Raw genomic sequence first — 24,587 nt, 5'->3', positions numbered from 1 at the left:
TTTTCTTGAATCTACTTAATCACCATCTATTTTTTGTAAGTTACTTCAATTATTACGGTATAAATAAAGTTCATAATTTGCTCTCGTCTGCAACCATGGGGACGGTTTGTACTCTGACACAAGTGCACTTTATTTTAGTGCTGTTGTGTTTACTCCTACACCGGTATCAGTGCATGGTGCTGTGTTTACTCCTACACCAGTATCGGTGCATGGTGCTGTGTTTACTCCTACACCAGTATCGGTGCGTGGTGCTGTGTTTACTCCTACACCTGTAGTATCGGTGCGTGGTGCTGTGTTTACTCCTACACCAGTATCGGTGCGTGGTGCTGTGTTTACTCCTACACCAGTATCGGTGCGTGGTGCTGTGTTTACTCCTACACCGGTATCGGTGCGTGGTGCTGTGTTTACTCCTACACCGGTATCGGTGCGTGGTGCTGTGTTTACTCCTACACCGGTATCGGTGCGTGGTGCTGTGTTTACTCCTACACCAGTATCGGTGCGTGGTGCTGTGTTTACTCCTACACCAGTATCGGTGCGTGGTGCTGTGTTTACTCCTACACCAGTATCGGTGCGTGGTGCTGTGTTTACTCCTACACCAGTATCGGTGCGTGGTGCTGTGTTTACTCCTACACCAGTATCGGTGCGTGGTGCTGTGTTTACTCCTACACCAGTATCGGTGCGTGGTGCTGTGTTTACTCCTACACCAGTATCGGTGCGTGGTGCTGTGTTTACTCCTACACCAGTATCGGTGCGTGGTGCTGTGTTTACTCCTACACCAGTATCGGTGCGTGGTGCTGTGTTTACTCCTACACCAGTATCGGTGCGTGGTGCTGTGTTTACTCCTACACCGGTATCGGTGCGTGGTGCTGTGTTTACTCCTACACCAGTATCGGTGCGTGGTGCTGTGTTTACTCCTACACCAGTATCGGTGCGTGGTGCTGTGTTTACTCCTACACCAGTATCGGTGCGTGGTGCTGTGTTTACTCCTACACCAGTATCGGTGCGTGGTGCTGTGTTTACTCCTACACCAGTATCGGTGCGTGGTGCTGTGTTTACTCCTACACCAGTATCGGTGCGTGGTGCTGTGTTTACTCCTACACCAGTATCGGTGCGTGGTGCTGTGTTTACTCCTACACCGGTATCGGTGCGTGGTGCTGTGTTTACTCCTACACCGGTATCGGTGCGTGGTGCTGTGTTTACTCCTACACCAGTATCGGTGCGTGGTGCTGTGTTTACTCCTACACCGGTATCGGTGCGTGGTGCTGTGTTTACTCCTACACCAGTATCGGTGCGTGGTGCTGTGTTTACTCCTACACCAGTATCGGTGCGTGGTGCTGTGTTTACTCCTACACCAGTATCGGTGCGTGGTGCTGTGTTTACTCCTACACCAGTATCGGTGCGTGGTGCTGTGTTTACTCCTACACCAGTATCGGTGCGTGGTGCTGTGTTTACTCCTACACCAGTATCGGTGCGTGGTGCTGTGTTTACTCCTACACCAGTATCGGTGCGTGGTGCTGTGTTTAATCCTACACCGGTATCAGTGCATGGTGCTGTGTATCTACGGTATTCTTTTTTTGTTTCGGTTCCATGAACTTTTCAGTAAAATACCGGTATGCTGCAGTGTGTGATTGTGTTCTTTTTAAATATATTGTATTAAAGTTTATTCAATTAATTTTGTTTCTATTTGTAATGTTTTGCCATACTGTGTTTTGTATGTGTTTCTTTATTGAATGCTGTGTTTATTTGAGCTGGGGCTGGGAAAAAATAATGTACCTGTTTCATTATTGAGAGTGGCATTTATTCAAGGGTGGCATATCTGATATCTGTGTGCGGCACTTTTACAGGGGCGGAGGGAATTCAGTACATATATTTTTTTTTACAACAAAACTACTGTATTTGTAATATTTGAAGATGAGAGAAAAAAAGTAAGTTTGGCAGTAAGTTTGCTGATAAGCGTGTAACTTGCTTAGAATTTGAAATCTAACCATTTTTATTTTATGTATTTAGCAGATGCATTTATCCAAACTGACTTGCACGTGTTACACTGTGATACAAGGTTACAGTTCAATAATTAGTTGTAAACAAAAATAGAACGTAGATACAACAAATGTAACAAGAATAAATATTCAGTTCATTTGCACCTTTGTTCCACGTCCTTGTTTATTTTCAGCTGCCGAACACAGTCTGCTGCTTCTTATAATTGTAGAATTATAAATTTAGAATACAAAGTTAATTCTCAGTACGAAGCTCTAGCCATTCCAGATTTAAGGGGCTCATGGGTATCAACACCCTTCACCCATCTTCAGGTTCAAAACATAATCAGCACTTTGTTAGTATCGCTGATATAAATCATGAAGTTCTCTTCTAGCAGTTTTCAGGATGTAATGCATGTAGGTCATGCGGGAGGGCTCTTAAGTTATTTGCATCCGCACTACTTTCATCATTTCATGAATCATTGCTGCGTTTCCTCTGTTCAGTAACTGTCTGTTTTGATATTACACTGATGGTTCTCCACTATACCTTAAATACCAGGGGTACAGTGTGCAGTAATACCTTTATATTTAATGTACTTTTCATGTGTTAAGCATTATTTGTGAAATTTAACCCAGTTACAGTGTAAAAGGTACCATAGCGAACTGCATCATGAAGGAAGCCATTGTGGTAGCGCTATAACATAGACCAGCAATGCTATCACAGGCCATCAATTTATTATAGATACAAAGTTTGTACTGTAACTTTTACTATTTTGACTTGAATAAATAAGGTAAAGCTTCACATGAAAAAAATGAATACATGAAAGAACATTGCAGTTGTATGCGGTTTATAGAAATGTGAAACTGTAGACTTAATGCTGGTTAGATTTGAAATACATATATAGCAGCCCTTGAAAGACAAAGTCCAGAGTTAATTATAGCATATTTTATCTAGATCTGCTGTACTGATGAATTGCTTGTTTTGTAGTCAGTCGGTTGTATTTTTTAAATGGATACTGTATGTGATGGATTTAGATAAATACATGTGAATATCTTTAACATAATGTAATTATTCAGCCAGAATGTTTATGATGTCTTTAAAGCTGATGAATGATTTGAGAAAACAAAAAACCTGTTTCTACAGCAATGAAGTAAAGCTTACTTTCTTTTCTTCATAATTTTTTTTTTTCCCCTCACTCAGGCTAACACTGCAGCCAGAGACATGGCCACAGCCTCCCCAAGATGTGACAGCATTAATAACCACAATGGGGGATCACTGCTGTATGCGACTGGTATGTGACTAATGCATGTTCCTGGATTCATTTGCTAAACAAGGTGTCTCTAATTAAGGTGCAGTATGAGTCACATATACCTCTCTCACTTGTGGATGTTTGATTTGCACTTAACACTGCATACCTGCATTCAGATCGAGGAAAGATAACTCCACTCAAAAAAATACAAACTAGTTAACTAGGTCAAAATAAAAAGTGTCTGGTTACTTTTGTTTATTTTTCTGTTAGACACTGAAACTACTAAATCCTGCTCTCGGATTGGCTAATGAGCAGTCCAAGCTGTCCGGGTATCTCAGCTCCCCAGGGCATTGAAAGCATGATATCCAACCAGACACACACAGAACTCAACTGAAAAAAATTAAAACACAAACAATGAGTGACACCCCTGACAGTCAGTTTGACATGTAGCAGGCCAAAATGACCTAAAACACAGTAAGAATAAAAAAATACAGAAACACAGTGTATGTGTCTCCATATTTACTGACTGATTAAAAGAAAAAGAAAAAAGTCATATAATCGACCTCAAAACAGTGTCAGCAACTGAATTCAGTACTGTTGTAAAAGACTTCCATGACACTGTTCGCCAGCGTAATAAGTCGGTATGGCATTTCTAGCTTCATCGGCATCAGTGCTGGGTTAAACCATCGCTTGAACAGTACAGGGAGAGCGAGGATATATAATGTCACTGATAAGGACTTACTAGCTGCCATGCTAAAGCAGTTCAGAAAAAACAGTAAGGACAAGTCGTAGCACTATCCACGAATAACAGACGCTAATATAGAAATGAAGGCAGAGCCATGTGTCATCCCCAATTACATCTGTCAGCTTTGTGAGGAAGGTGTGGTTCGATCTTCATTTCTTCCTGGTTAGACGAGATCGAGAATGGCAGAAAGAAATGGAGAAACTGGTTTGTGTTGAAACAAGACAGAAACGCGCTCCTCTATAGCTTTCACATTCAAACAGGAGACTTAAGTCATAAGAACACCATGGGAATGAGTAATGGTAGTCAAGTACAGTAAAACGTTGCAAATCTGAACACCTGTGGGGACTTGCTTTCAGTTTGAAATTTGATTTTTTTTTTTAGTTCTTGTCCAGTATCTAGGTTCTTTCTTGAATAAGTACGGTGTGTTGTATAGAAAATACCAATGTACAGTGCTTATTGGGGGGGGGGGGGGGGGGTAGGTGGTGACTAACGTACTGTAATGCACATTTAAACACTGTTATATAAGTTTAAAACAACAATAACATTGAGTACGTAGTACAGTACTGAAACAGTTTCAGAGTTTAAAGTAGCAGGCTACATCACTCTCAAAAGAAAAGCCTAATGTAGAGTGCTGTACGCTAGAAAAACAACACTACACACATTGTTTTAATGTCCTTGGGTGAAAAAGAGTTACAGTTTTTTGTGTCTGTGACGACATTCTCTTTGATGCTGGGATTCTGCCTACAATAAACACTTCCAGCATTTCCTCTGCCCCTCTGAGTTGGGATTGGCGTATGATGTTGAACGTCACTGGAGTCATCGTTGTTCTCTACGGCTGGCTGTGTAACAGAATTCGCAGTGTTTTCTTCAGTTAAATAAGTGCCATCTAATTTGTTATCTGAGCTTAACCATTCATTAACTTAGGCCGCATCAACATCATTTCCCGCTACAACTCTTGCTAAATCCACAAGGTTTTCACTCTCCTCAGGTGGATCTCTGTCATCATCCTCATTCTTCGTAGCGGGTGCAGGTAGCACGCTCTTCCACGCGTTTGCCAGGCTTGTGGCTTGCTCAAGTGTAGACAACATCACGTATGGTAACACTTAAGCACTGTACACTACTGTCTGGATTGGGCTCTGATCCATTCAAAACTTGAAGCAGAAGTTTGCGTCTGTAGATGGTTTTCAAAGCCTGTCATACCTCCTGGTCAACCAACTGAATTTTACAATTTGTGTTTGGAGGAAGAAACATGCAGCGAATCTTCACATCCTGTGATTGAAGCTCTTCGGGATGTCCTGGGCAGTTCTCTAACAGCAGCACAGCAGTCATTTCCAGTTTTTAGTGAGTTTTGATGAACTGGTACTGCACGCACAAAATCGTTGTGAAACCAGTCCTTAAAAGTTCTTTATTCATCCACATCCTTTTTTGGGCTGCATATCTCTCTGGCGGGTTTGGCATGTTCACGTGTTTAAAACATCCAGGTGATTTGGATTTGCCTGTCAACATCAGAGGTAGTCTGTGTGTTCTAGCAGTTGGCACATGCCAGCAAAATAACACGATCCTTGTACTTTTTGTATCCCCTGACATGCTTTTCATTTTGGGATGCAAGTGTTTTGCGCGGCAAAGTTCTCCAGTACAGTGCTGTTTCATCTGCGTTGTACACTTGCTCCAAAGTTAAGTTATGTTCTTCAATAACTTCAAGTTTTTCCCAGAAAGAATCAATTCCCAACGTGTCAGCAGACAGTTGCTCACCTTCAATGTCTAGCTCCATAATACCGTGACGTTCTTTAAAATGCTTTAGCAAGCCTGGGCTTCCAGTAGAATTCTCAGCATCATTGGGTTTGTTTCCATTCAAAAAAATCCTTGCTTGTTGACAAAGAATTACACCAGAAGTGGAGTGCCACGGGATCGTTCTTGTATAAACGAGGCCCACGTTGCATTTTCCAGGTTTGACACCTGAAGTTTGCACTGATTTTCATTTCATTGCATTCACCCGATCTGCATTGCATAAATGCTTCAGCCTTCTCACAACTTTTATTTAATGCCAGAAACGGTGCTTTTACCAATTCTGAAATTGCCTGCAATCTTGCTTTGACTGTCACCATGATCAGTTTGTTACATTTTGTCTTTCAGTATTAGCTGAATTCTCTTTCGTTTCGATGCAGCCATTGTAATTTAAACCTTGTTTTTATGATACAGTGTGTTTAGTGGCACCAAAATAAAGTAGCTTGACCATTTGCAGTTAATACAGGTACACTATGTTTCGTGGCTATTCTCTGCTGCCACTGATCTTTGGCTGAAGCTACATAAGAACATAAGAAAGTTTACAAACGAGAGGAGGCCATTCGGCCCATCTTGCTCGTTTGGTTGTTAGTAGCTTATTGATCCCAAAATCTCATCAAGCAGCTTCTTGAAGGATCCCAGGGTGTCAGCTTCAACAACATTACTGGGGAGTTGATTCCAGACCCTCACAATTCTCTGTGTAAAAAAGTGTCTCCTATTTTCTGTTCTGAATGCCCCTTTTTCTAAACTCCATTTGTGACCCCTGGTCCTTGTTTCTTTTTTCAGGCTGAAAAAGTCCCTTGGGTCGACACTGTCAATACCTTTTAGAATTTTGAATGCTTGAATTAGGTCGCCACGTAGTCTTCTTTGTTCAAGACTGAACAGATTCAATTCTTTTAGCCTGTCTGCATATGACATGCCTTTTAAGCCCGGAATAATTCTGGTCGCTCTTCTTTGCACTCTTTCTAGAGCAGCAATATCTTTTTTATAGCGAGGTGACCAGAACTGCACACAATATTCAAGATGAGGTCTTACTAGTGCATTGTACAGTTTTAACATTACTTCCCTTGATTTAAATTCAACACTTTTCACAATGTATCCGAGCATCTTGTTAGCCTTTTTTATAGCTTCCCCACATTGTCTAGATGAAGACATTTCTGAGTCAACAAAAACTCCTAGGTCTTTTTCATAGATTCCTTCTCCAATTTCAATATCTCCCATATGATATTTATAATGTACATTTTTATTTCCTGCGTGCAGTACCTTACACTTTTCTCTATTAAATGTCATTTGCCATGTGTCTACATATAGGCCTACAGTACTACGAAATCACGGGACACCAACGTTGTTTGGATTTTTGATCAGTCTGGGTTTATTGATGTCCAGATTTGCAATGTTTTACTGTACCTTGAAAAATCTCTGAAAGATGCAAAGTGTTTTTTCTCTTCTCCCAAAAAGCACATCTTAATTCTTAAGAAATATGGTACAGCCATGAGACAATGCAGCACTGTCCAGTTCAAGCACATGAACAGCTGCCTACTTTCTAACATGTTGCTGGCACCAATAGTAGAACAAACCAAACTGCCTTGCTTGCATCAGTGCACCATCAGTGGAAATACTAATTTTACCATTTGTCAAAATGAAAAGTAAAAAAAAGAATGTAAATTAATGTTTGTATTCAAAGAAAATATCTATTGAAGGTTTTGCTTATTACAGTAAACATTTTGCAGACGCATTAACTTGGAAAGCAGATCTAATGGAACAGGGATTTAATGCTGTCTACCAGCTGATGGAAAGTCTTCCAGAATGGCACAGCAGAACACTGAGGAGGGAACACACTAAGTTACACAGTCTGACTGCAGCATGTATTGTGTGCACAAGTTTGTGTGGTACTCAGTAACACAATGATCTGCAGATATTAAATGCTAGTTATACTGAACAATAATACACTGTTTTTAATAATTTAAGTCATTATATAAACATAGTTGTTATATGGAGTGGAGTGCTTTGCAGAGCAGCTCAGGAATGTAACAGTCTGGCCTAATACTTAATGAATGGCATTACTACTAGGGCCATAGTTTTTTGTATTGCTGTTTGTGGATGATCCGCGGTATGGAGAGAACATAGGGTCAGTTCTGACAGGTCTGCATTACGTTCCTGGTCCAGATGGGTTTAACAGCAGTGTTGTCACGGTTACATAGATTTCTTAATCCCATCTGTTTGGTTTGTTTTAACAGTTTCCTGTGCCAAATTTAAAAGAAAAAAGAATTGGTTTGGAACTGCGATCTATGTTGAAGTAGCAGCTGATGGAGAAGCCAAGAAAACTGCGAAATCCAGCAGTTGTTCTCATCCAAAGTGGGAAGAACGTCTTGCAGTGTAAGAACCACACACCTGTTTACAAACCTTTTGTGCAGACCTTGGTTTGTCCCCCAGACGGCCTATATGCTCCATTGAGTCTTTCACTTTTTGCTGCTCGGACATTGCAGGATGTAAAATAATGACTATCCTATAAGATTATGGAAGTTTTCTTCACAAACAAATAAAATATTTTTCATTCTTTTCCAATCTAACTCGGATCCGGAAGGAAGTCGGCGATGGTTGCTATGTGATGTAATTGCTCGCGCTCGTAGCCTCAAGGTGTCGGCGGGCGTTCCTTCGTTTTTGATTGATAGTTCATCGTTGTCCGTAGTTGCTGTATAAACCTTTTCACAGTGGATTGGCTGAACGTTTGTGTTATGTACATTCTGGTTGAAATGTACTCTTAGAATTGCTGTTGCATTCCTTAAATATGTATTTATCTGGAAAGACATGATTAGGCAATGTTCTAAATGAAAATTAATGTGTGTGTGTGTGTTTTTTTTTTCCTAACACATTTTTGCTGTATGTAAATATTGGTATTTGGTTACGCTTTAATTTTTTGGTCGCTGTCTGTGGTTTTTAAAGAGATTGTCGGTGTCAGTTTGAACCCCTAGTATGCATGCGTTACATAAGAAGAAGAACGACATTGAAAAAGCACAGCATGCTATCTTGTTGTAAATACTGCCTGGTGTTTTTCAATCATAATGCTATTGGAGATAGAGAATGTTCAGTTCTTGACACAGCTTAGTTCCGCCTCCATTCTTGTAAGTTTGCCCCTCTTGTTCCAGCACAATTTGATTGGAATAATAAATCACACTGCATAGTTGCACAAAACTATTTGAAGAGCAATAATTCAGCCTGCTCTTTGTGGTGTGTATTGAGCAGATATGAAGACTTTAAACTATGCAATTCAGTGTGCAGTGTTTCTATCTCAGAAACAATACATTGTGAAATCTTGGAGAGTACAGTGAGTGTTGGCAGACTGCAGTCTACCAACTATATCAAAAGTCATGCAATCAGTGACTTGCAAGGCTATATATGACACATAGGTTAAGGAGCAAGGTAACCCATGTCTAAGGATTAACATCTTGTTTTGTTTTTGTCTGCAGGAATGTAACGCCACACACCAAATTGGAGTTCAAAGTATGGAGCCATCACACTTTAAAAGCAGATGCTTTACTAGGAAAAGCCACTCTAGATATAAGCCAGGCCCTGGAATCGCACAATAGAAAGTGTAGGTTTTCATTTTCTTACTCCTGCTGACATTTCCCGTGTTAACGCTAAATGCAAGCAAAACGTATTTTGCTATCATTGATCTGTTTTAGATTTCTCAAATGTGTACGTTTAGTTCCGCCTTAACTTTAGCACAAGCTTAATAGTCATTTTGAAGACATGACTGATGTCTGCAGAAATGCATTGCAAAAGAAACAGTTATTTTGTTGTTGAAATGTTGTACAAGTGACTGTCTTAGATTCCAATTTAATATATAGGGCAGCTATTGCCATGTTTCCACTGCACATCCCAAACAAGACGTCACGCGAAATGGATTCAAATTGATTTAAACAGCGAAAGCGGTGCACAGGAAAGTGAAGCCTTCTGTTATTGTATATAAAGCGGTACAATGCTACATTTTCATCTCTTCTCTCCTAATAAAACACTGAAGGAAATTGGATATATTTAGATTGCATTTTGTTTATCTTTAAAAGTATTAGATTTATAGTTAACCTCTTCAATTTAACACATTCATTTTTTGGACATTTATTTATTTATTTATTAAATAAGCACTCCTCTGTCTTGACCCTCTCGGGGCCATTTTAATTTACTCGAGTGCAGTTGGCATTTGCATTGAAAGTTAGTCATATAACTGCATTACGGAGCAAAGTACTAAAAGGGAAGAACTTGTGTATGGGAAGCTTATTATAAAATAACTTTCTGATGTATCTCCTGTCTAATTGAGTTTCAGTAACGCAAACGTAGGCTACATCTAATCTGAAAAACACACTTTCACATCTCAAAATACTTTCTAGCAACAACACAACAAAGAAACCTGTCAGTTTTGACAGAGTACAGTTTTTCTTTTTTTATAAATTCGGGATTGCTCAATGTTGTGTTTTTTTTTTTCAAACGGCAATGAAAAACATCAGTAAAGGATACCCTTTTAAAAGAAAAGTATCATCAGTAATAATACAAACTTAAATGAGACGGATGCAGTAATTGTATCAGTTAAATATGGGATAAACCAAGATTAAGTATGACAAGATTTAGAATGATAAAGATAATCGCAAGATTAATCAAATTATATTTTTTATTGCATGACTGTGTGTGTGTGTGTGTGTGTGTGTGTGTGTATATATATATATATATATATATATATATATATATACAGTACTGTGCAAAAGTTTTAGGCAGGTGTGAAAAAATTCTGTAAAGTAAGAATTCTTTCACAAGTAGACATGTTGATTATTTCTATTTATCAATTAACAAAATGCAAAGTGAGTGAACAGAAGAAAAATCTACATCAAATCAATGTTTGATGTGACCACCCTTTGCCTTCATAACAGCATCAGTTCTTCTAGGTACACTTGCACACAGTTTTTGAAGGCTCGGCAGGTAGGTTGGCCCAAACATCTTGGAGAACTAACCACAGTTCTTCTGTGGATTTAGGCAGCCTCAGTTGCTTCTCTCTCTTCATGTAATCCCAGACAGACTCGATGATGTTGAGATCAGGGCTCTGTGGGGGCCATACCATCACTTCCAGGACTCCTTGTTCTTCTTTACGCTGAAGATAGTTCTTAATGACTTTCGCTGTATGTTTGGGGTCGTTGTCATGCTGCAGAATACATTTGGGGCCAATCAGATGCCTCCCTGATGGTGTTGCATGATGGATAAGTGTCTGCCTGTACTTCTCAGCATTGAGGAGACCATTAATTCTGACCAAATCCCCAACTCCATTTGCCGAAATGCAGCCCTAAACTTGCAAGGAACCTCCACCATGCTTCACTGTTGCCTGCAGACACTCATTCGTGTACCGCTCTCCAGCCCTTCGGAGAACAAACTGCCTTCTGCTACAGCCAAATATTTCAAATTTTGACTCATCAGTCCAGAGCACCTGCTGCCATTTTTCTGCACCCCAGTTCCTCTGTTTTTGTGCACAGTTGAGTCGCTTGGCCTTGTTTCCACGTCGGGGGTATGGCTTTTTGGTCGCAAGTCTTCCATGAAGGCCACTTCTGACCAGACTTCTCCGGACAGTAGATGGGTGTACCAGGGTCCCACTGTTTTCTGCCAATTCTGAGCTGATGGCATTGCTGGACATCTTCCAATTGCGAAGGGAAGTAAGCATGATGTGTCTTTCATCTGCTGCAGTAAGTTTCCTTGGCCGACCACTGCGTCTACGGTCCTCAACGTTGCCCGTTTCTTTGTGCTTCTTCAAAAGAGCTTGGACAGCACATCTGGAAACCCCTGTCTGCCTTGAAATTTCTGCCTGGGAGAGACCTTGCTGATGCAGTATAACTACCTTGTGTCTTGTTGCTGTGCTCGGTCTTGCCATGGTGTATGACTTTTGACAGTAAACTGTCTTCAGCAACCTCACCTTGTTAGCTGAGTTTGGCTGTTCCTCACCCAGTTTTATTCCTCCTACACAGCTGTTTCTGTTTCAGTTAATGATTGTGTTTCAACCTACGTATTGAATTGATGATCATTAGCACCTGTTTGGTATAATTGTTTAATCATACACCTGACTATATGCCTACAAAATCCCTGACTTTGTGCAAGTATACCTAGAAGAATTGATGCTGTTTTGAAGGCAAAGGGTGGTCACACCAAATATGGATTTGATTTAGATTTTTCTTCTGTTCACTCACTTTGTATTGTTAATTGATAAATATAATCTATTAACATGTCTATTTTTGAAAGCATTCTTATTTTGCAGTATTTTTTCACACCTGCCTAAAACTTTTGCACAGTACTGTGTGTGTGTGTGTGTGTGTGTGTATATATATATATATATATATATATATATATATATATATATATAAAATGTATTTTTTCCCCCAAGCCCATGGAGTAAATATATATTTAATCCCTCTACACAATGTTGTCTATACACAGTGACAGTGCTTTTTACATTTCTTAACAATTGTTTAGTGGTACAACAGCCCCTGGTGATGTTCTCTTTGTGTTTTTGTTTTTTTTTTGCTCATTTCTATTATAGTGGAGAATGTGAAAGAAGTATTAAAACTCACTTTAGAAAACAAGAATGGGCTTGTACAAACAGGGGAGTTGACTGTTGTACTTGATGGCTTGACTGTTGATCAGGAATCGCTACCAAATGGCACTGCACCAGCAACCAGTAAGTAGTTTGTGTCCAGTGGACAAATTAGGCAGATTTATTAAAAACTGAAAAAGTAATAATGTTCTGTTCTCTAGAAGTTCAGCAGAATGGGGATGCTATTCATGAAAACAGCGGTGAATCTTCTACAGGGGGTAGAACAAGGTAAAAAAAAAAAAAAAACTTTTTTTTTTTTTGTTTCTTTAAAATATATTGTTTTTGCCTTGCAGAAGTTTGCCAAAATCATAAAGATGTGAGAAGGCTGGGACAGCATGTCTGACCTAAAGCCCTGAAGCTTTATCACTTCCTGTGCTCAACCGCATATCATGCCATCCTTTTAAGATGTTGTCCCTTTGAACATTGTCATAGGAACTTGTCTTTTCAATTTACTGGGTGTTACAGGACACCCTGCAAAGTTTACAAGAAACAAATAGCATTAACTTTTTCTGGGTCCTTTGTTGTCTGTATCAGTGTTATATATTTTTTTAAACATATTTAAACTTTTGACATTTTTAATCACGCATCATGCGTCATAAATCAACTGGGAAATACATTTCTCAACAATTATTTGGGAGTTAGCCAGGAGAAAAAAGAACAAGAAGTATTGCAGGATCGCAGTGTATCCCCCTGCAACAATGCTGGCTTTCTGTTCCCACATGGCACTCATTACATCAGAACAGAAGCATTGTTGCAGGAGACAGCATGAACTGGATACACTGTGTTGTTTAGAAGAAAAGTTCTTTCTCCTGGCAAATGTTTTCAAGTAAAATGTTGGGGAAAAATGTAAATCCTAGTTGATTTACCAATTTTCTGTAACAAAAAAGGAAATTGCTATGATATGGGTTACTGCAAAGTTAAAGATCAATGTGCTGAATTTGCTTTTACTGATTTGATTAATTTCAAATCCACTAGCAGTGCTTCCAATGGAATTGAGTGTCAGGCAGCATCAGCGTCTTCAGGGCTGAGTGAGTTGAGTGCTGCTCTTGTAAATGGGGACGGCACACCATCTCCCTCTCATGTCGCTGCTAGACCTGATGCAGCACTGTCTCCAAAACCACCCCATAACCACAGTGCTGGTAAGTATTTGTAATGCTGCGTGGTAATATAGGTGCTAGCATGTTCCAACAGATTTGTGATTTGGGAGAAATCATTTTAAAATGTTATATGACACGATGGCTTTTAGTAATATCAGACCCGGAAGAGTCGGGACACAGAGTGGCAAGTGAAATGCACTCTTGCACCAGTTTATTAAATAAAAGATTTAAACAAAACAAAACACAGAGACACGTTGGCCAAAACAAACAGGCACTAAACAAACACGTGACAACGAAAAACAAGTAACCTGCTGATTTAAAGTCAGCACAATAGCAATTGTGATTATCTTCCTGTACCCCCCCCCCCCCCCCCCCCCCCCCCGACTCTCATTCTCTCCTCACTGAACACCCAACCCCGAGTGAGTGATTCGTACATCTATATATATATATAGAGCTGTGCCGGGATTCATTTGCTAATTAATCATTCACTTGGAACCCCGGCATGTGAACTCATTTGTGCAATCCCCGTGCCCACATACTACTTCACATTATATCTGCACGTTAAATGATTGTGCAATCTCTATGCCTAAATACATATACACATTTTAAATCGCTCTGGCTACACAGCCCACCTCATACCCCGTAAATAAATGCATACACGACAACAATAACACCCCATGTAAAACATTAGTTATGCACAGGGGCGGGGCACCCCGCCACACTTATTACTATAACTTTTTAAATCCTCTCTTGGAGTTGAATTTGTTTCTGATTCTGTTGATTGTCATTTTTTAATACCAGCAGTCATTGTCATTGTGTACAGTTTCCTCTTCTATTATATCGGTTAACACTGGAAGCATATTTCTGCCGGCAGATCATTGTATACACTACTGTATTAAAGTTGCAGCAGTTGGGACTTATCTGACCTCACCCTGCAACTAAAATAATAAAATCCTCACCCCTGATCTTTAGGAGGAGTAATTATCCGTGTTGAACTTTTTGATTTATGTATATTTATGTATTATGTATGTATGTATGTATCTTTATCCACAATTCATTTTTAAATACAGGGTCAGTGTGCAGCTGAGTAATTGATTTTGGGAATTACTTGCCAATCCCTGTAATAGTTTTTTTTTTTTTTTAAACCCTAGATGATCCCACCAGTGATCCCCAACTGAAGGAGGAACCGCTCACTCTCAAGGAAATAGCACAGGCTGCCACGGCATTGCATCGTGGTAAGGCCCTGTGTCTTCATGGGTTTGCTATAATTAAGCTTTTCTTTGCTTAGTAGAAAAGCAGATATCCTTTTGCTTGTGCCCTATCTCTGTCCTATTACCCTTAAATGTAGTTTTTGCTAAATCTGCATCTGCATGTGTGCTGTATTTCTGATCCTAGGACTATTTGGTTTGCAAAGCTGCTGCCATTGCTCTGTCAATTACACTGGGTAGTATACAGCATTATATTACCGCTGTACTGTTTAAAAGTGGCCTCACGTTCTGTAGTAGGAAATTCAACATTATTCTTATAGCCAGTCTAAAGTTTGAAAATTGGAATTCACAAGGTTCATTCTTTTTTTTGCACTTTTGTGATTGCATCCTCATTTGCTTACTTAATTTGATCTTACTGACATTATTTGAATGCACAGGTTTTTAAGATCGCAGCATTCCTTCATATTAGTGGGATTACACTTACACTTTATTTATGTGTATATATAAATTGTGGGTGTAATACTGGCTGCTGACTGTTCCTCAGATGTCTTAAAAAAACAAAACAAAATGTGCATTTTGTTACCAGGCTTGCTTTAAAAAGAAGCCATGCAGGTCATGGATGTAGTGGGTAACTGCAGTGTTTAACAGTAGAAAGACACAGTATGCAGAAGGAGTTTCTGCAACCTGTTGTTGATTGTTTGAATCATGCTTATAAATGATAACGCACGCCCTAAAGACTACTTTTTGTTGCAGTAAACAGAGAGCCCTCATCCCCGGCGTTTACCACAGAAGCTGTTGAGTCCACCAGTGGTGCTTCTGCAGAGTCTTCTGAAACTTGCACCCCCAGCCTTTCCACAAGTGCTGCTGCAACATCTGCATCCACTGTGCCAGCTGCAAGTGTGTCAGAAGGATCCCCGGCTGCAGCAAGCAGTACTGCTTCCCCTTCAAGTACAACAACTACAACCAGTGGAGCGGCATCATCAACAGATTCCATGGTCAGCACAGCAGTGGATGGGGCAAAACCCAGACAGCAGCAGCAGCAGCAGCCTAACAACTCCAGCGCAGAGCCGCTGCCGTCTGGGTGAGTGCAGTGTCTTGTAATCGCTGTGGCTCTTCTCGACATCGTCACAGAGTTTATTTCAGCCCCCCCCCCCCGTGTAAAACGCCATCAGAATCCACCTTAAGTTGCAGTAATATTGATGTATTTTTTAAAAAATTTTAAACCATGCAAAGAAACGTAAGTCTACAGACGAACAAATTAAAGATTATTAACATTCCTTTAGGCAGAGATGTGAGCTTGTAAATACTTGTGCTTTGTCTCTCTGGCTCAACCAACTCTGTCTGGAATGCAAGCATCTGCTTATAACAACATTTCATTCTCACCATCGCTTATCTAGTCCAGTACTGAAATGAATAAATACAAAGTATCGGCTTCTTGGGGCAGAACTCACTTTTCACAGTACTGATAACCTTTTTATTTCTTCAGGTGTATTTTTATGCAGAAGCAGTACTAAGACATTTAATTTGGAAGGAATTAATATGTTACCGATCACCCTTCAAAGCTGAGAAGGAACGCATTACTTTTGCTGTGTTCCGTATGGCAAAGGTTATATTTAAGATGTTGCCAACTCCTTTGAGATCATAAATCAACCGGGCAATACATTTTTCAACATTCACTCGCCAGGAGAAAGAGAGGAAAAAAAAAATTGTAAGCATTGCACTATATTCTGATCTTGCATTGTTGCAGGAGGGAGCAACTTGATCCTAGCAACAGTTCCCAAGTAAAACGTTGGAAAAATGTGTATCCCGTGTTCATAAAAATATTAAATCGAGAATATATTATAACAAAATGCTTCGATACGGACAACACGGGATACAGCAATGGTAATGAATTTCTTGTAAACTCTGCAGGGGATCTGTAGGTTAGCCGAGGGTTGATGATGTACCTAGACCAGATAGCTGGCAGACAACACGCAGGCAGTTACTCGGGTGAAAGGCACGTCCTTGCGCCGTTATTGATGTTAAAAATAAAATAAACAATTTGAAGAAAAAACAGTTCTGACAGAGCAAAGTAAAAGTGTAAACAGGAACACACAAAACTGACACCAATTAAACAGTACGCTGCTGAGGCTTCCCGCACCCGTAGCAACTGCTTCCTTCCTTTCGATTTTGTTTTGATTCGATTTCTTAGCTGCAGGTTTTTATACACCTGACCATCTCCGGATTAAAAATAAATGAATCAGTCTGGAGATGGTCACATTCTGCACGTTTCGTGGATGGGCTTTTAACCCCCTCAACGCTGCCACACAAATAACAAACAAACACTTGTATTTTTAAACACAAAACCACACATTTTTAAATAACACAAAATGCATTTAAACCATTCACTACCAAAACATATTCGTTTTAAATAAACATAAAACACTGCGTAGTACAATACGTTTCCTTTTTAAATAATAATAAGAAACACAATGTATTTAATCAGAAGGACCTTTCTCCTGCCCTGCTACATGATTCTAGAACACTTTTTAAGCAAAGTACTAAGTTTAAATAAATGCTTGGTGTATATTTTATTTATTTATTTATTTATTTATTCACATTTATATAGCACCTTATGTCACACAGACCCCAAGGTGCTTTTACACAAAGTTAAAAATCAATCCATTGTAATGACAGTTAAATACAAAATTTAGTAACAGAAGAAAGCCAGTTCATATAAATAATAAAAACAACATAGTAGGAACATTAATACAATTTTAAATTAGAAAGGACAGTAATGAAGCAGTTATTATGTAATGCAGAGATGCCAACTGCTACGATTTGGCCGGAGCAGCTACTATTTTTGAGGTTCTGCTACGGCGAAGAGGTATTAATACTACGAGTTTTATGATGGTTGGATATGATGGATACTGCCTGAACATTTATGAAATATTATTTCAATACCATGTGTCTGTTTTCCTGTTTAATTTTTTTTAAACTAATGGCTCTTAAATAATAGTGTATTTCACAGTTTATTGTGACATTTTAACTAACATACTAAAAGCTCTGAGGCAGGTCGCTTAGTAACCAGTTTAGGGGTCCCTCAGAAACCGCTGCTCAAATGTCGCTTTGTTATCATTATCAATCACAAGTTTACTTTGGTTGCTTGTCAGTAAGGCTGTGGTGGACACGGATGCCGTGATTTTAGTAGAGAACACTGAACTTTATCAACACAACTTTCAATTCCACCTTAAACAAACAAAAAAAACCCTCTTTCACGGTTTAGCCAATGATGTTGAACGAGCTTAGTTGCTTTGCTTTGCAATATAGCTGTTCACGTTCAAGTTTTTTCCAGCTCTGTCAGTTGATTTAAACACGTACAGGTGCAACTCTACTGTCCAGTTTTGTCAACCTGCAGCTGCATTTTTCAATGCCAAAATCAAGCAAAGTATCTCAGCGTAGCTGAGAAAGCAGTGCAAAGAGGCCTAGATAGAGGTAATATGTTCACTCTTTCAGGTTTTAGTTGGTATTCTTGCGGCAGCATTTTGGACGAGCTGTACGTGAGATCCCAAACATTTTGGAATCCCAGAGAAAGTTCATTCCAACAGTCAATTCTTGAGGAAACAAAGGCATGCATTAGCATCTCTGCATCAGGCACAGAAATTCTCATTTCCAGTTTTAATTCTGTTAATTCAGTTTTAGGACTGTTAATGTCTCAGTCGAAATTTTTTAGTTGGTGCTGAGAGCCCACAAGAATGATCTCTGTTTTATCAGAATTCAATATTATGACGTTCTGTGACATCCGACACTTGATGTCAACGAATCAATCGGCTAATAGCACCCCAGGGGAAGAATTGGCTAGATTTAAAGACAAGTGTAGCTGAGTGTCATCTGTGTCTTTAATCTGCTGTAAGCTTCAACATTGTGTTTGTCTCACTAGGATAGGGCAGGTACTGTGATAAACTTGGAAAACAGCCCTGTAAAAGATACAATTGTACAAATGAACTGTATTTAAAGGGCTGCCGCAGAATTCGAGAATTTGATGCAGAAATCGGAGCTTTGGCACAGAATGCGTAAACAGAAATCGGAGCCCTGGCTTTTCACAGGAAACTATTGTTTGAATGATTTAAATGGTGGTGGATCATTAACTATATAAGACATTAGAAAATTGCAGTTTCATCATGTAACCTTTGGCAAAGTCTCTAGAAAGGCAATATCTTGATTTGAATTTCACTTTTAGTAAAGTGCACTGCAACAGTTTGATGGGCGTCGCACACTGTTCTTACAGCAGGGTCCCGTGAGATCAGGGATCTTTTTGTCTTGTTGTTCAGACAGCTTAGTCAGCTGCATGCAGGCTCAGTCACTTTTATGTCTTACTGTTTTTTGTTTGATCTGCATGGAGCAGAAGTAGCTGCATTTCCACATGGTAATAAACAGGACTTGCAATTGCTTTTTATTTGTTGGCATATCTTTACATAAACGTATAGTAAACCAAGTGCCCATGGTTCTTGAAGATTTTACAAAATAATTAGCAAATACAAATAATAATAAAAAGGTACTGCAACGTAGGTGGTTCACATTTATGCTTGCTAATGGAATAATGTACATTGTGTGAGTAGTATTTAATGTGCCTTTTAACACTGATTTTTCATGCTGGTTTTATTTAGGAAATGTCCCTACATTGTTCTGTGAAGATACCCTTTTTGAACTATTGTCCTACCCCAACTTTAAGAGAGAGAAAGAATAAAACAATGTATTACAAAACCTGGAGATATGGAAAAGGCCATGCATATTTACTTTTGTCTTATTCCAACTCTACTGTCCCAACAAAATCCAGTGTCTAAAGATGATAAATGAAGAATAGTAATAATTCATAAATCATATATTATTCAAACCGTACAACCAAATAGCCTCTTCATCCATCATTTCAACCAGTCCTGCAGTGAAAGTTACACCATAACTTGATTTGTTTTTAGCTTAATTTTCTTTTTACCTTGGCTTATCAATAAAAAAAAATACTAACACAGAACAGCTTTGGAGGTGGCAAAGTACCAAACCTGTGTAGAAAAAGAAGTTGCGTGAGAAATTAGAGGAGTCATACAGAGCTAGGGTTCTACTGTTCAACAATTAAAGCAGCTTTGAGTAACAGAAAGCAGACCTGGCTTCAGTTATAGTTATAATTACAGCAAATTGTTTGCTGAAATTGCAGCTACAGTGCTATTTTATTAAATTACATTTAGTTACAATTATACTGCAGCAATTGCAATTATAATTACAATTACCCTGCAAAGTAACATAAATAGCTACACCCATGAACATGTTTTCTACCATATATATATATATATAACACACACACACACACAGTACTATGCAGAAGTTTTAGTCAGGTGTGAAAAAATGCTGTAAAGTAAGAATGCTTTCAAAAAACACAAACTACTTACTGGTTGCTGGTGCAGTGCCATTTGGTAGCGATTCCTGATCAACAGTCAAGCCATCAAGTACAACAGTCAACTCCCCTGTTTGTACAAGCCCATTCTTGTTTTCTAAAGTGAGTTTTAATACTTCTTTCACATTCTCCACTATAATAGAAATGAGCAAAAAAAAAACAAAAACACAAAGAGAACATCACCAGGGGCTGTTGTACCACTAAACAATTGTTAAGAAATGTAAAAAGCACTGTCACTGTGTATAGACAACATTGTGTAGAGGGATTAAATATATATTTACTCCATGGGCTTGGGGGAAAAAATACATTTTATATATATATATATATATATATATATATATATATATATATATATATATATATATATATATATATATATATATATATATATATATGACACACACACACACACACACACAGTACTGTGCAAAAGTTTTAGGCAGGTGTGAAAAAATGCTGTAAAGTAAGAATGCTTTCAAAAATAGACATGTTAATATTTTATATTTATCAATTAACAAAATGCAAAGTGAGTGAACAGAAGAAAAATCTAAATCAAATCCATATTTGGTGTGACCACCCTTTGCCTTCAAAACAGCATCAATTCTTCTAGGTACACTTGCACAAAGTCAGGGATTTTGTAGGCATATAGTCAGGTGTATGATTAAACAATTATACCAAACAGGTGCTAATGATCATCAATTCAATATGTAGGTTGAAACACAATCATTAACTGAAACAGAAACAGCTGTGTAGGTGGAATAAAACTGGTGAGGAACAGCCAAACTCAGCTAACAAGGTGAGGTTGCTGAAGACAGTTTACTGTCAAAAGTCATACACCATGGCAAGACCGAGCACAGCAACAAGACACAAGGTAGTTATACTGCATCAGCAAGGTCTCTCCCAGGCAGAAATTTCAAGGCAGACAGGGGTTTCCAGATGTGCTGTCCAAGCTCTTTTGAAGAAGCAAAGAAACGGGCAACGTTGAGGACCGTAGACGCAGTGGTCGGCCAAGGAAACTTACTGCAGCAGATGAAAGACACATCATGCTTACTTCCCTTCGCAATTGGAAGATGTCCAGCAATGCCATCAGCTCAGAATTGGCAGAAAACAGTGGCACCCTGGTACACCCATCTACTGTCCGGAGAAGCCTGGTCAGAAGTGGCCTTCATGGAAGACTTGCGACCAAAAAGCCATACCTCCGACGTGGAAACAAGGCCAAGCGACTCAACTGTGCACAAAAACACAGGAACTGGGGTGCAGAAAAATGGCAGCAGGTGCTCTGGACTGATGAGTCAAAATTTGAAATATTTGGCTGTAGCAGAAGGCAGTTTGTTTGCCGAAGGGCTGGAGAGCGGTACACGAAAGAGCGTCTGCAGGCAACAGTGAAGCATGATGGAGGTTCCTTGCAAGTTTGGGGCTGCATTTCTGCAAATGGAGTGGGGGATATGGTCAAAATTAATGGTCTCCTCAATGATGAGAAGTACAGGCAGATACTTATCAATCATGCAATACCATCAGGGAGGCATCTAATTGGCCCCAAATGTATTCTGCAGCATGACAATGTCCCCAAACATACAGCAAAAATCATTAAGAACTATCTTCAGCGTAAAGAAGAACAAGGAGTCCTGGAAGTGATGGTATGGCCCCCACAGCCTGGGATTACATGAAGAGAAAGAAGCAACTGAGGCTGCCTAAAGCCACAAAAGAACTGTGGTTAGTTCTCCCAGATGTTTGGGCCAACCTACCTGCCGAGTTCCTTCAAAAACTGTGTGCAACTGTGTACCTAGAAGAATTGATGCTGTTTTGAAGGCAAAGGGTGGTCTCTCCAAATATTGATTTTATGTAGATTTTTGTTCTGTTCACTCACTTTGCATTTTGTTAATTGATAAATATAATCTTTTAACATGTCTATTTTTTAAAGCATTCTTACTTTACAGCATTTTTTCACACCTGCCTAAAACTTTTGCACAATACTGTATATATAAAGATATGCAATTGTTGTATATCAACATGGAAGAAAGCTAATGCTAGAAATATCAGATTGAAACCAATATGATTATTTATGTAATGGTTTTATTTATTGAGGACTGAATGTTACAAACATGTTTATAAATATGAACAAAGGCAATAACTTTTGAAAAGGCTTCTCTTCAAATCGGTCTGATTTTTTGTAACAAAGCCACATAAAATCTTTTTGCAAAGATTTTATCATCAATGGGGAACTTTATGGGAAATGTAACAGATTATATTGTAATCATTGTGCCAGTAAAAACTCATGGAATAGCTGTGCCATGTTTTGTTTTGCATGTGTTACACGAATCTGTTTGATTTGTGGGTGATTTTTGAACATTCTTATTGTGTTGTAATTTTGAGCACTTTCAGCTGAATCAGCTTTCTGTTATTATTCTTATATGTCAACAGTCTAACTGATTTGAAATATTTAATTTGAAAGGTGGGAGCAGAGGAAGGATATGCATGGTAGGACCTATTATGTCGATCACAACACCAGGACGACAACCTGGGAGAGACCGCAGCCATTACCACCTGGGTAAGTGCATGGCAGCTTCGATCTGCAGTATCCTGTCCAATACAAAGAGGTGCTATTCTAATTCTTTCAATTTGTGATGAAACATAAGAACTTTCTTTAGCACAAGTTATTGATAGTATCGTAAGTTAGGTTATTGTCACATTTGCCTTTTTAGGCCAAGTGCATGTACCTGACAAACTTGTGTAGTCTATTTAAAGAATCAATGTCATTTGTGACATATGGCTGTCATCCTATGTCAGGATTATTTGTTAAAGATTCTGTGGAGGGTGGATGGAGGGGGAATGAAATTGGCCCTTACGATTCTCTGGTAACTACATCTAGCTACAAAACTTTGTATTAAGACATCCTGAACTTTTTTTTTTTCTCTTCTCCAGCTGGGAAAGACGTGTTGATGATCGAGGCAGGATTTACTATGTGGATCACAATACCAGAACGACCACTTGGCAACGACCCACGATGGAATCTGTGAGGAATTTTGAACAATGGCAGTCGCAGCGCAGTCAGCTACAGGGAGCTATGCAGCAGTTTAACCAGCGATACCTCTATTCGGTAACTGTACAGTTAAACTTCTGAGTTGTGATTGTGGTGATGAATCTGGTTAGATGCATGTTATTCAAACTTCACCTGAGTTGTAGTTATCACTGGCATCTAAGGCAGTTGAGAAGGTATGCACTGTTAAAATATGTTTTTAGGGCACGACTAAGGTTAATAATCAGTATTTCCCAAAATGCATAAGATTTCCTTTACGGTATATTGAAAACACTGATAGGCACTTTGTATGCCTTAAATAATGAATCTTTTGGAATGTGTATTCAGTAGTTGTCTGTAATATTAGAAAAGCCTGTGTTGTTTTCCTGGTTTCTTGGTGTATCTTCATCTTACCAGACATGTTTTGAACTGGCAGAAGTAACAGACAAGGTTTGCTGCCAATAAGATCAGATTATATAGACTAGAAATGGTTTATAATGTGTTGGAGTTTTTAAAATAAATATTTTTATTTCCTTGGGGTTATTCTGCTGGAAGGACTGCCACAGAAGCACTAGCATTGGCACAGAAGTGTCGTACCACTATGGTAGAAAGATTATCTTGCAAACACAAACAAAATATCACTTCCATGCTTTTTCTGTAATATTATATCTTTCTTCTCTTCTGAACAGGCTTCAATGATGTCAGCAGAAAATGACCCACTTGGACCTTTACCACCTGGATGGGGTGTGTGGTTCATTCAGAATCTCTTCTGTATTGATCAGAGTTCACATATGTACCATTTCTGCGCTAAAGTGGTAACTCTCCTTTTCAGAAAGACGGGTAGATTCTAACGACCGGGTATACTTTGTGAACCACAGCACAAAAACCACACAGTGGGAGGATCCACGTACACAAGGGTAGGTGGTTATTGATTTATTGTTAGATTCACAGTGGCTTTGTTTTGAGTAAATTAATTGCTTTCTGTCTCCTGTGCTCTATGTACTCTTGCATTAGGACATCTGCAATAACAGCGGTGAAGGTCCAACACTTTTAGAGCAGCTCTGTGCTTCATGTTAGTCTGCAGACATCAGACAAATACAGGTGGTCTGCTTTAGGGTTACTTTACTCGCAGGTCCCACACAGCAAAGAGTGCAAGAGAAATACGTCCTCAGCTAGATCAGCCCCCTAACACTTCCAAACGTGCATTCACTGACTTTCTGCCACTCTCTTTAATTAGACGTCATCTGACATTTTTAGGTATGGGAGTACAATGTTTGTGAGTTACTTAAAAATTGTAAAACTTTGCAGCTTACAAAATGAAGATCCACTTCCTGAAGGCTGGGAAATCAGATACACAAGAGAGGGTGTCCGATACTTTGTGGATCACAACACAAGAACCACGACTTTCAGTGATCCGCGCACTGGCAAGTCAACAGTGTAAGTGTAAAGCAAAGACATGGTAGTATTGC

The 24,587-nt window shown here is 39.1% G+C and overlaps 1 protein-coding gene across 9 annotated transcripts in view; it reads left to right on the top strand.

Moving 5' to 3' along the window:
* LOC121314160 (NEDD4-like E3 ubiquitin-protein ligase WWP1) overlaps positions 1-24,587 on the top strand; it is a 45,179-nt gene that overhangs the window by 12,418 nt on the left and 8,174 nt on the right. For 2 of the 9 annotated variants that reach the window (XM_041247157.1, XM_041247158.1), the window contains 13 exons: positions 3,175-3,265; positions 7,988-8,126; positions 9,218-9,342; positions 12,319-12,456; positions 12,513-12,600; positions 13,348-13,511; positions 14,621-14,704; positions 15,431-15,758; positions 22,555-22,650; positions 23,025-23,199; positions 23,808-23,862; positions 23,951-24,035; positions 24,427-24,555. In XM_041247157.1, the coding sequence (XP_041103091.1) occupies positions 3,196-3,265; positions 7,988-8,126; positions 9,218-9,342; positions 12,319-12,456; positions 12,513-12,600; positions 13,348-13,511; positions 14,621-14,704; positions 15,431-15,758; positions 22,555-22,650; positions 23,025-23,199; positions 23,808-23,862; positions 23,951-24,035; positions 24,427-24,555 (1,676 nt within the window). In that variant the 5' untranslated portion in view covers positions 3,175-3,195. The remainder of the gene's footprint in view (positions 1-3,174; positions 3,266-7,987; positions 8,127-9,217; positions 9,343-12,318; positions 12,457-12,512; positions 12,601-13,347; positions 13,512-14,620; positions 14,705-15,430; positions 15,759-22,554; positions 22,651-23,024; positions 23,200-23,807; positions 23,863-23,950; positions 24,036-24,426; positions 24,556-24,587) is intronic. The other 7 variants (XM_041247163.1, XM_041247162.1, XM_041247161.1 and 4 more) reach the window with 7 other exon arrangements.

This window comes from Polyodon spathula, chromosome 4 (assembly GCF_017654505.1).
Source record: "Polyodon spathula isolate WHYD16114869_AA chromosome 4, ASM1765450v1, whole genome shotgun sequence".
NCBI classification, from domain to species: domain Eukaryota; kingdom Metazoa; phylum Chordata; class Actinopteri; order Acipenseriformes; family Polyodontidae; genus Polyodon; species Polyodon spathula.
Note: the sequence above shows the minus strand (reverse complement) of the source record. Positions and strands in the feature narration are given on the sequence as shown.